Here is a 12,546-nt window from a genome sequence, read left to right on the forward strand (position 1 = left end):
CAGTAAGCTCAGGGGGGCAGTGTAAGTCCTGCAGCTTGTGTGTTACAGATGCCATTTTGTGGTGTTCAGAGGATGAGGCACTGAAGGACGACACTCAGTGTTGTAAAAATATATTTTTCAGATTTTTTCCATTTAATTTATTTCTAATGTCAAGGTGTCCGCAGCCAGCTGTCTTTTTCATCTTCTATTAGATTTAATTCTCCCGGTGTTAACTCCCTGTGCCGGTTCTCCCTTTTCTTTTCAATCTTTCTTCAGCTGCAGCCCAGCCATCAAAGTTGTCAGATTTTTCCAAACAGGTTAAATGAAATGCAGAAGTCACTCATTGTTGTAAATAGATGTTAGGTTGTTAATGTGTTGCACTGAATTGTAAAACAGAGGCTTTGGCTGTGTCCTTGTTTCTATGGTTACCCTTTTTAGATCCAGGCTGCAATTTAGAACTGTGAACAGTTTCACTGAGCTACTCAGTAGGTGTCCATTATCAGGAATTAATGTACACCCTCCAGCCAATCAGAACTGAGTATTCTCCCAGACCATGCTATGAGAGTCCAATATTGACACATTTTAGCTGCCGTTCGGTCTTCAAGCAAATAAGCAGTGTCCAAGTGCATAACACTTCAGACTGTGCCACTGATGTGTTTTGACTCTTACATCCAAAAGTCCCCCTCCACTCAAAAATATGTTTTTCTACTTGTTCCTACAGTTGAATGTCTGAGCTTCACTGTGCAGAATGAAGTGTGACACTAGAAGCCTGTTTTCGCATTCGTTGCTGAAAGTGGAACGTTTCTCTATGTCAGTCTTAAAGAGGTGAGTCTATGAGCATCATTTGTGACATCACAAATAGTTTAGAAGCCAATTCTGGTTCAATATTTAATTCACATAGGTGTGAACCCTGAAGCTTCCAGTGGACATACAATAGATTTGGGATTTAATGAGGAAGGAGTAGATGTCATTTTTAGGACTTAAACAGAAAATAGATTTTTTTTTTTTTTTTTTGTGGAAAACCATATCAGAAACACATTATAGGTCAAAGTACAGTGTTTTATGTACATGTAAAACATGTCTGGAGGGGATCAATACAGTTTTCATTTCAGTGGACCACCACCAAAAAGGGTCTGGGTGTCACTCCAGCTGATGTTACTTCTGCTTCATGACAGCATGGTGTGCAATCATATCATCATTTTATCTAGTGGACGAATGGAGGAGATTACCTTGGTTATTTGAAATCATGGGGTAACTCAGAATTTTCAATTCACCTGACATGCATGTCTTCGAAGTGTGGAAGAAAAAATGATCTTGAAATTATAAATGTGTTAACCTATAAATTACTAATTCACACGTATGAGTCATATTCGTGTACAAAAATAGAAAATCATATCTAAAGACAAGACAGAGTTGAAGCCTGTGCAGCGTATCTCATTAAATTCATTATAATCTCATACAAATACGATTCAAAGTGCTTTAAACAGTGACAACATTATTAAATAAATAACAACTTAAAATCAGGAATGCATCTTGTCTTGCTCCATAGCTTGTTGAACATGCCACCAAACATTCAGCAGGGAAAAGTGCTCTGCAGCCTAGCTAGCAAATAAGATGGTCAGCTGCAGGACATTAAACAGCATAGAAAAGTACCTGCAAATGTCACTTGGGTCTCTTTGGATGCTGGTGTTGTCCTTACACTTCAGCAGTCCTGACAACACACTGTCTGCCCATGCAGACTTGAACGCTACGGCACAAATTTGTTTACCTTTCCAATCATTCCCCTACCAGACACACAGACACGCCCCCTGAACCGCTGAGAGGGCAAGGAGCATTCCTGATGTTTCCTTTCACTAATAAATAACTATTACCGATAAAAGTTAAAAAACACGGTGACATTATTTATTTTAAAATGGGATCATTAATGTGATTTCAGTTGGACTTAAATCATAGCACAGCTGCAATGCACAGATATGGCAGGAAGCGAGACTTTTACCAAATGTCATAGAGTGTTATCTGGCAATTTCCCGACATGGCCAATTGTCAACATTCTTGAGTGGCGATAGCCTTAGATGGCAAAGAACACTGCAAGCACAAAGTGTGGAGGCCTCTGCAGTGTGTGTTGTAACGCACCTTTGAATGGATTTGCCCATATGCAGCAAACAATGGTCACAGGTTCATGTTTGTTACTACTCTGCGTAAGCATTGGTTTCATTTCCCTAGAACTGACTAAAAACACAAAAAAAACATGGATGACAATTGAAACAAGAGCAAAAACAACAGTCTCAGCGAAGGACATGTCTCTGCTCTGTGCCCAGGCAATCCTCCACCATTACTTTCCTGTAACCAAGCACCTCATCATATACTGTCACTTACTTAAGACACACTATGTGATCAATCCTGCTTAAGTAAGTTCAAAGAGATTGTGATAAGATATGACATGCAAGGTGGTCTACAACACAAATTGGGCCCCAGATGATGAAAACAATGATCTAACGTGAAGTGTTACATCCCTATCATCATCTTCTTAATAACGGAGCTACTTGCTATCATTGAGTGATTCATCGTTCCACACACAATAATGATGTAAATGATGTTCACAGGGTGAGGTAATTCATAAGCTTCTATCAAAGATGAGTCCAACAGTATCCTGGGATGATATGATTAGTGGCTGTTATTATAACATAACACACTCATTGATCATTCAGTGTATAATTAACATTGTTAGATTCATCATTCAGCAGTGCATACTGTGGTCTGCCACACAGATAATTATAAGCCTAGTTTCACATCATGAAAGCTTCCAGGACTGGGCGAGCACAGTCTGCTGCAGTTCGTATAGGATGCATTTGAAAAAGAAAATGAGTGAGCTCACAGCATTCTCTGAGACAGAACACAGCACTGCCGGCAAGCAAAGAGGATGGCATCCTCCACCCCAGTTGCACTTTGATGGTGGGCAACTTGAGAAAGCACCAAGTACACATTACCTTGTTCAATCTCCCCACTTCTGCAGTCAAGCCTAAAATCATGTATGGTCAGGAAAAAGTGTGCACACACAACTGTCATCTGATGAATCACACTGTATAAGGATATGGAGTTATCTGTGGCTTTCAAAGATCTTGTGACAGATTTGATTCCGCACCATCGCTTGCCAATTATTACAATAAAGAAGTTAACGGAGTTGTATACTTAAATTGATAGAATTAACTGTAAAGGTCAACCTAGACTACCCAAAAGACTGAATAGGTTGGTTACAAATGACTGCCAAAATGACATATATGACAATGGAGACTACCAGCAGCAGGCTTAGTCTGACCAGACTGCCATTGTACTGGATCGTCATTGTACCAGACTTTCATTGTTACATGGTTAATGTGACATGATCACAGTTTCTTTAGGGTTAGGCACCAAGACTACTTGGTTTGGTTTGACTTAAAATAAATGTGTTACTGTTACATATGTGACATAACTTAAGTATGTTATCCCAGTTAAAATAAATCAACATCGACCTCACATCCTTACTAAATGGACTTTCTTGCTCTTTATATTGTCTGCTGACAGCAATAGAGCCTAACAATTTACTTATATATGGGCTGTAATAACCTACTTGCACAGATTGTACTGGCAAAAGTCTTTCTAGGTGTAGCTGGGCCCAGGTGTTCATTTGACAGATCTCCCAAACCAGCAGCACAGTAACTCAAAATAAAGCAACTGATATTAATACATCTTAAAGATAACAGAATTTAAGTGTGGACAATGCAAAATCCACGAAATGTGCACCCTTCATCAAGAAATTATGCATGTCAAGACATTGTAATAAACCTAAATGGTGAACCAAACTGTGTCGTTTGTTTAATTGTGTGAAAGTTGCCTGTACAGTAACTAAACATTAACCTAAATTAGTTAAAGGGTAAAATTAAAGTGAAAGTAAGGATGAGTTGAGCTGTGCTTCACCAAGTGCTTGTCTGCTGGTGTGGTCATGGGGGCAGCCATCACAGTGCTCTACTCATCATTTTAAGATCTAAATTTCAACAGATGACACTGGACACATTCTCCAATATACTCGTCTGCTCCTTCAGGCATCACTCATCCACCTCACAAATGGCCACTATACTGGACCAAAGTGGTCTATGATAGTAAGAACATAATATTTTGGTGCCACATTTAAAAAGGCACTTTTTGTAAAGAGTTTGTGAGCAATTTTGTGACCAGGCCACAATTTTGAAATGTTGGTTATGTAACGATGCTAAAAGCATCACTAAACACAGCACAGGATATCATACTGATCAAATTTTGTGTTTTCAGACACGACTGACATCCATAGCAGCTAGCCATAATGTACAGCACTGACGTTAGATCAGCCAAGTTTCAACAGCGTTTAATTAGCCAGCTAAGGCTAAAAGTACTATGTTGTATTAGTGACATGTGAAATGGTTTCACCTAATTGTGCTTCCTCCCATCATCAGTCCTTTGTCTTCCATCACGTAGAATGGAACAGGGATATGGTTATGTCATATCCCTGTCAATATAGACAGGTGTTCACATTAAGTTTGACATTAAGGATGTATCCATCAAAACATTCAATTAAGTCTTACAAAATACCTAACCTACAATTGTACGCAGTCCACTGAAATCTTCCAAAAACAATCATATAGAGTATCTTGTTCCAGTGAATATATCATCTACTGCTAGCTCTACTGGTTGGCCTACAAATGAAAACTGCAGCCCCAACGAGATCCTCAAATTTGATTTTATGGACAGTTACAATTAGTCATTTGGCAGATGCTTTTATCCAAACGACGTACATATGAATTCACACACAGATGGCGCAGTATCGGGGCAGTTTTTGGGGTTCAGTATCTTACCCAAGGATACTTTGGCATGTGGACTGCTGAGGCCAGGGATCAAACCACCGACCTCCTGATTGGTGGATGACTAGTCTACCTCCTGAGCCACAACCGCCACTATAGGTATCAGATCAGCATCTTCAACATAGTCTGGATATGATCAGTATATGTAACATGCTTGAGCTACTAATCTTGCCTATTTTCAATTTAGACTCCAATCTTGATATTAAATTCAAGTAATTTGAGGCTCTTGTATTAAAACCATCTCTATTAATTATGATGTGCTTTGTCTATGCCAATAGACTCAGATCATCCCACCTTGGGGCACTCTGTAGACCACCTGATCCTTGTTCCCAATTTTAGAAGAATCCTCTCATTCTGGAGGTGATTCCAGCATTCACCTCAATAAGGCCTTCACTTCTTGAAGTAAAGCCATTTTAGAACTTCTTATACGTTTTTGTTTCAGTGTGTGCATGAACCTTATCACTCCAGTGGTAATACTCTTAATCTTATTTATGCAGGATCATGGTTTCTGACAGTCCCTCCTATCACTTTCTTATTAAATTATGAAGCAACACTATCCTGTCCTTGTAATGTTGGTGCTAACACACACTGTCTCATCAACTTTATCTACAATTGGTCAGTAATTGGCTGTGGTCCCAGCTCCATTCAAGGCAGTGACAGGGCCCATTGAAATTTGTACCAGTGACTTAAATACAGCCCTTTCTTGTTTCCAGGATTCATTTACAGTTCTTAACCAAAACAAGATGGAGAAGAATACACCGTGATAGTCTTGAAGTACCAGTGTACTGTGTCTTTCATGATTTTTTTTTTTTTTTTTTTTTTAGAAGTTTTCTGCAGGAAAATAGATGGTTGGATACAGAATTAGTGCAGAAGTGGTCCCCAGCTACGTCTGTAAAAATCAGCATTGCAGCATTCAAATACTGATGTCAGCTAGTCTTCATTCTCGTGGAGTTGTCATGGAGAAGAATATGACTGAATCCTGGCACTGGAGCCTTAATGGAATACTAGGATTAATATTATTAATAAGATCTGTGTTGGACAAGTCACAAGAACTTCCTTTATAAATCCTTGAAAAAGTGAATATTTCTGGGCTGCAGGCTTTATACCGGTATCTCTTGCTTCTGTGCAATTCCAAGAATGATACAATATGACATTATCACCTGCTACCAATGAACCTGTTTACCTGTTTACCACAAATAATTTAGATTTTTCTGTATTGGATTTGTTAAAGATCAGCTGTTCCATAGTTTCATTGCAGTGTGCTTAACTGGATGGGTAATTACTGTAGTCAACTGTTGCTTCTGATTGATTCAAATGTATAACATGCTTCCTTGTGCTTGTTAGATGATTAAGTTGAAGCTATGAAGCCTTTAGAGCACACCAGTCTTTGACCATGCCTATGTATGCTTTCCATTTTTGCAACACTTACTGTGCTTATCATACTTGTATATGCTTTATATGCTTTTGGTATTTGTTAACATTTTCATTTTGTATTTGCATACGAAAGTTTTCAGTAAAACAGTTGACAAGAAGAATGCAGACTACAACTAGTTTTTGTTGAAGCACGTCAAGTATTATGCTTGGACCCTCTATCTTAAGTGGGCATCTTCAAGAAACAGACAGAGCCACACTAACACCCAGTGTTTTGTCCCAACTTGTTTGAAATGTTTAGCATATATTTACAAGGACCCTCTTGTTGTGAAGCAGTAGTGTTAACCAATGAACCACTGTGTTGCTCTTCAAAATTTTTAATAAAAAACAATGAAATTATATTATAAATGACATTAAAAATGTCTTGTGACATAGTGTGTCATATTGCAATCTAAGGGGACTCAAGTTAGGTCTTTAACCGGTGTCATGTAAAAGCCGTGATAGACAGAGAAGCCCTCACAGTGGAGGATTAAGTGTTCCACAGTCTGGGTGCAGCAATAGAAAATGCTCTATGCACCTATGGATTTTGACTGGAAATGTGGAATGTGAGGATTAACTGATAAAAGGATCTGTGGACTCTGGATGTAGAGTGCAGAGAAGCTGGTTCATACTGTATCCATGCAGTACTACAACAAACAAATCCAAGAATCTTAAAATCAATTCTACATTTCATTGGTAACCAGTGAGGTGAGGCCAGTGCAAAGAGATGTAGAGCCCGTGATATCCATGAGAAATGAGAACGACTTACTGTAGTCAAGAGGTTTTTGTCACTATTGACCAAACGTGAAAAAAGCTACTGCTAATGACAGAATTCACTTGTTTATTAAGATTGAAGACTATTAAGACCTTTGTAAAGCCTCACCCTGAATGCCTACGACACATTTCTGTTTGCAATGGTTGACAATGTCAAAAGCAGCAGGAAGGTGCAACAAAATAAAAATGGCATGGCAATAATTTACAGAGTCAAAAGACAGCAATAAGTCACTCGTTAGAAGAGCTGACTCAGCACTGTTGGGTATTTTGGTTAAGGGTTGGATTAGAGCAAAGACTGTGTCAAAGACTGTTACATATCCTGTCTCACATGAATCATATATGAATGTGAATACTACAGTAAGTCTTATGTGCAGCTGTACAGTCACTCATGACAAAGCCTATGAACCTACTAACAGCTGTGGCAGACACTGGGAGCTCTGCTGCTAAATTAACCAGAAGGGTTCATCCCATTTCATATAGTGATGTCACACCAAAGTTTGCACATAATTCATCCCATCCCATGGCAGCGTTGGCAACAAGCCTGATCATGCAGTGGCTGATTGAGAAGGTGATTGGCAGGGACATCCAGGAAAAGCTGCATTTCTGAGGCTGTGTAGTGGGAGCTGGCTTAGTGGGTAATGAAGAGAATGCTGAGTCAGTGATTGTTAAATGTGTGCTATATAACATATTGTTTCACACTTACAACATGCACGTCATATTAGCCATGCATTCACTCACTTTTATATGTCACTGGAACAGAATTTGACACCTCACCACACTTATTCTTATAATTTACTTTAAAAGTTTGTTAGTTTATTACTGCCAAGTTTTTCACGTGTCTCCTCTCTTTGCTGTGGTGTGCTGTTTGCTGAGTCGGTCAAAGCAGACACAAATTCTAGCCTCAAGCTGTCTACACATGATTAGCAACAGAATCTCTTGCTTTGACTTGAGCCATTGTTTACTTCTGGGAAGAGGAATGACCTCCAGTAACACCATCTATTTTTAAGTTTAAATGATCTGAACTTGAACCCTGGTTTTTTTTTTGTTTTTTTTTTTGTCTGGTGTTAACCTGTATTTTTCTTAACGTCCACAAATTCCATGGGGAAAAAAATGCATCAGTCCATCTCACAATACTTTCTGACCTCCCTGCCCTGTCAGAGACTCTCAGCTACATGTCAATTGGTTCCTTACTGAAGATGTACATCTTCATCAACAGGTAGTTTCATTAAAAAAGAAACTCAGTAATTTCCTAAAACAACTAGGAAATGTAGTTTTTAGTAAGCATTACTCAAAAGGGAGAGAGACTAAACCAAAACACTGATGTTGTGGGTTGTAAAACCACCTGAAAGCACTCAGCAGAGCTGAGGGGATCTAGAGAGTTGGTGATTGTTGTCTGTGGGTTTGTTGTTATGAGCACCGCCTTTCACCTCACACACACTAATTTAATACATTCTCATTAAAGAAAAAGGTAGTTAGTGCAGCTTCAATAATAACTAGACAACAACAGAGCTCTGTGGCACAGAAGAAGGAGATGTATCAGGCTCTGGATAATGCTGGTTTGGTAGGATACATTCATTTTTGCTTTGTCCTAAATATATATATATATATATATACACACACACACACACACACACACACACATATACATATATATATATATATATATATGAACTATTACTCGACTTGTGTATGTATTAAACCATGAATTAAACAATCACTTTGGATGATCAACAGGAATTACATGATGATGTATCAGCATGTAGTTTAGCTGTGATGGTGCAGCTCGAGAACCTTTGTGTAGGACATATAGTTTACTGTGTTAATGCAAATTGGGCAAAAGAGAAAATTAATGTTTTGAAATTGTCAAAGTCATTTGTGCTGTGCTTCTTTTTTCTTTATGCATTTCATCTCTATTTATTGACTCAGAGTTCAGAAGAATTATATTTATTGACCTCAAAATTAACCTCACTCAGGAATCAGAGTTGGATTTCTTATTATTTCTTTTGGAAATATGTTAATTCAGGTAGTCTAGACAATGGTTCTCAACCTGGGGGTTGAGATGTCCAAATGGGTCTCAACATAAATCTGACAAGTCACCCGATGATCAAAGCTATAAAACAAAATAAAGAACTAAAAAATCTCTTACAGAAAATAGTTTACTCTTTCCTTCTATTTCTGCTTTTTCTTGTGAAATACTGGAAACCTCAGGGCTTTAGAAATCCTTCCCATAAAACAGTCTGAGTTACTGTTTGGTTGAACTGCTCCCGGGGTAGAGGCTGTGATGAGGGGTCACAAGTAAACACTGCTTCAGTTTTAAGGGGTCACAAGACAAAAAGGTTTGGAACCACTGGCCTGTGGTCTGCTAATGTATAAAGCTTTTACTATGATCTTTATGATTTTGAAAAGTCATTTTCATTAATAAAGGCTTATCTTAAATCTTGTTACCATTTTATGCATCATTTGTATCAAAATTGTAAATGCTCCATATAACAGCATGTAGAATACGTTATTGGGCTGTATACTGTTTGTATTCCTCACTGGCAGTTCTCACAGATTGTACTTGGTTTACTGTCTGACCCTGATACAGTTCCTGTTGTTTATCCATAATGAAAAAAATCAAACAAGTATTTTCATAGAAATACTTTGGTGGACCATCTGTTATCCTGGAACGACCGCATTTGATTTGTCTGCAAAAGACAAAAAAAAGAATTTATTTTCTTTGTCGCCTTGGGTGTTTTGGAGCGAGTAGACAAATTCTTCTTCTGTTCTCTACTTCTGTGATTCTGATTGTTCTGCAGTATTGAGGTGCAACATGGTCCAGGTGTTTGTCCACGGCCTAAAAGTCAAAACCGCTCCGCTAAATGAAAATTAAACTAAACTCCATGAATCAGCCCACCATAATAACACAGTGAGGCTTGCCAAAAACATCACCTCAGACCCCGTCCATGTCCTGAACAGTGAATGCACATTGTTACCCTTGAAGTGGAGATCCAGGTTTCCACAATTGAATAAGGTTGGACTAAAGAGTGCTTCAATACACCAGAATTAAATTTGATCCCAGCTCAAACACTCATTGAAGAGCATTGAATGTTGTTGATTGTATTGTCATTTAAATGTATTAAACGTTTGTGTTTTGCTTATTTTTTTTTCTTTTTTGTGATATTGCAAATACTGTGAGATACTATGATGCAAAAAAATTTTCAGACTTCATCATCATCACCACCATCATCATATTTGCTTGATTTGGTCCTGCATTAGGAGAAATGGGGATACTTTTGCACAGTGGTTTGGTAAAAAGCAACAGCTAACTTTAACCATTGAGCCCTGAATCAATGATCAGAAGTAGAATCTCTGGCTTTTCTTTTTCTTTTTTTTTTTTTTCAGGGTGACCTTTGACCTGATGTTGTTGAAAGCGGTGCAGCAGTTTGTATAGAAAAGCTGAAGGGAGTGTGAACATATTCTGAATGTATCTTAACCAGTTCTATGTGCAGACCTAAACCAACACTGAATGCGCCCACGAAGAAGAGCTGTGTGCTTGTATCTTATTCCTCTGTGCCATAAAACACATCAGCGAGCCACCATGTTAATGTTTATTTTGACTCAGTGCCACATACACAGTCCTGCTAGAGGGGATGTCCCAGTAAGTTTTTCTGGCCCTGATCCCGATCACAGTCATTTAATATTGGGTGTATGCCAGTCCTATTTCATGCTTTTATTTATTTAAATGTTGACTAAATAAATGACACCTTGAAATAAAAGCTGCAACCTTAATCTAACACACCTTATTTTTTTATGAGCTACTTAATAATACCAGGGTTCTTGCCCCCCAAAATATTAAATTCATAATGTTAATCTTAGATAATTGACGACATTAATGAAATCGGAGAATGACACTATGCATCTACTGGAGCTGTTACACCTTAAGAAACACACACGCACACACACACACACACACACACACAGTCACAGAGTGGCGAAGTCAAAGTATTGAGAGACAGACTAGCACATTGTGACGGTAATAAAAACGTAGAATATGGCAAGCATTGACTTTTAACTACATGATTATTCACAAATATATTGACAGTTTGAAAACCCTGCAAGTAAGTAGCCGGTGCCTTTGATTGCTTTTTAAATGCCACGTGTTGACTTCATCGTGACAGGGGCGCATTGCGCTTTGCAATGCCCAACATCCACCCACAGACATTTATGCAGCGATAGTGATGAAGCTGCCCTGTGTGGCGCAAATGGGCTACAGAGTCTTGCTCAGTGACACTTTGACACACTGTTAAGAGCGGCGACTGGAAATCAATCCAGCAGCAGCCATCATAAAATATCATGTGGGATCTCGCATCAAACTGGCGACCTGTCCAGGGTGCATCTAGCCCCCCCCCGCGACCTTCCAAAAAGGATGAGCAGCTATAACGCTGATGACGGTGAATGGTGAATGATTGTGCCCATGGCCCCAAAATGCTGCTGCAGCACTGCACTAAGTGAATAAGTGAAAATGAGGCTTGCATTTAAACTGCTCCACCATGTCCCTGAGTTGAGTGAAACATGGTTCCTGTGATGAGGTTTTTTATTTACAAGAGGGAGGAATAATCTGCCTCTCTTGTTGTGTCATGCCAGGCGGCAAATAATCCCTGTGTGTGTGTGTGTGTGTGTGTGTGTGTGTGTGTGTGTGTGTGTGTGTGTGTGTTTGCGTGTTTTTCTCCCCCCTTAGAGCATGTAGGCTACAGATGTTCTCTCTCTCTCTCTCTCTCTCTCCCTCTCTCTCTCTCTCTGTGTGTGTGTGTGTGTGTGTGTGTGTGTGTGTGTGTGTGTGTGTGGTGTCTGTCTGTCTCTCGTGAGGATAAGTGCGGACAGTGTATGGGATCGCGCACACACGTTCCTCTCCTGCAGTGGGAGAGAGTCTGATGCCATGACCGAGGACACATCCCTCCTCTGCTGAGAAACATGCGCTGCCGGCTGAGCCCTGCTGGAATGAACCGACTGAAAGGGGCTTTCAAGGGACTCACCTGTGGATTTGCGCCGTCAAGATGCCTTATATGACCAAACCTCTAATTTTACTTCTATGTCTGGTCGTTACCGGTGAATGCCGTAGACACGGCCACCGGGTGCGGAGATGGACCGGCACCGTGGAGACCCAAAAGCATGGCACGTAAGTAGAAGATAGTGGGAAATACATACAGGAGACCGGTACAATACTTTTAATTGAATCTTCATCCTCGCAAGATGTGTCATCACATTCGACCGTGGAACTGCGAGTTAATGTGGAATGGAAAGCTTTAAGATGCTCATCCCACTTGACAGGTTATTGAGATTTACACTTCCCAAATTAGTAATATAATGAAGAATGAATTACCAGAAGAAACAGAAGTGGATAGAAGGCTGACATTGAGGTAAATCACAGCCGCTCCATCTGCAGATAGTTAAAGGGGTGTTATGGAGTAGACTATATGTTGAGTGAAAATGGTCTAAAGCCACGGGATCAGTTTGAAACGCATCTGTCTTG

At 39.4% G+C, this 12,546-nt stretch overlaps 1 protein-coding gene across 2 annotated transcripts in view; it reads left to right on the forward strand.

Moving 5' to 3' along the window:
* The first annotated feature begins 11,716 nt into the window (after positions 1-11,716).
* The window catches only part of gabrr2a (gamma-aminobutyric acid type A receptor subunit rho2a), a 52,526-nt gene continuing 51,696 nt past the window's right edge, over positions 11,717-12,546 (forward strand). The window contains exon 1 of one of the 2 annotated variants that reach the window (XR_013078171.1): positions 11,717-12,192. Coding sequence is in view for 1 of the 2 variants with exons in the window: in XM_076749247.1 (XP_076605362.1) it covers positions 12,071-12,192 (122 nt within the window). In the remaining variant the exon portion in view is untranslated. The remainder of the gene's footprint in view (positions 12,193-12,546) is intronic. The other variant, XM_076749247.1, reaches the window with a different exon arrangement.

This window comes from Chaetodon auriga, chromosome 14, assembly GCF_051107435.1.
Source record: "Chaetodon auriga isolate fChaAug3 chromosome 14, fChaAug3.hap1, whole genome shotgun sequence".
In the NCBI taxonomy this organism is placed as follows: Eukaryota; Metazoa; Chordata; class Actinopteri; order Chaetodontiformes; family Chaetodontidae; genus Chaetodon; species Chaetodon auriga.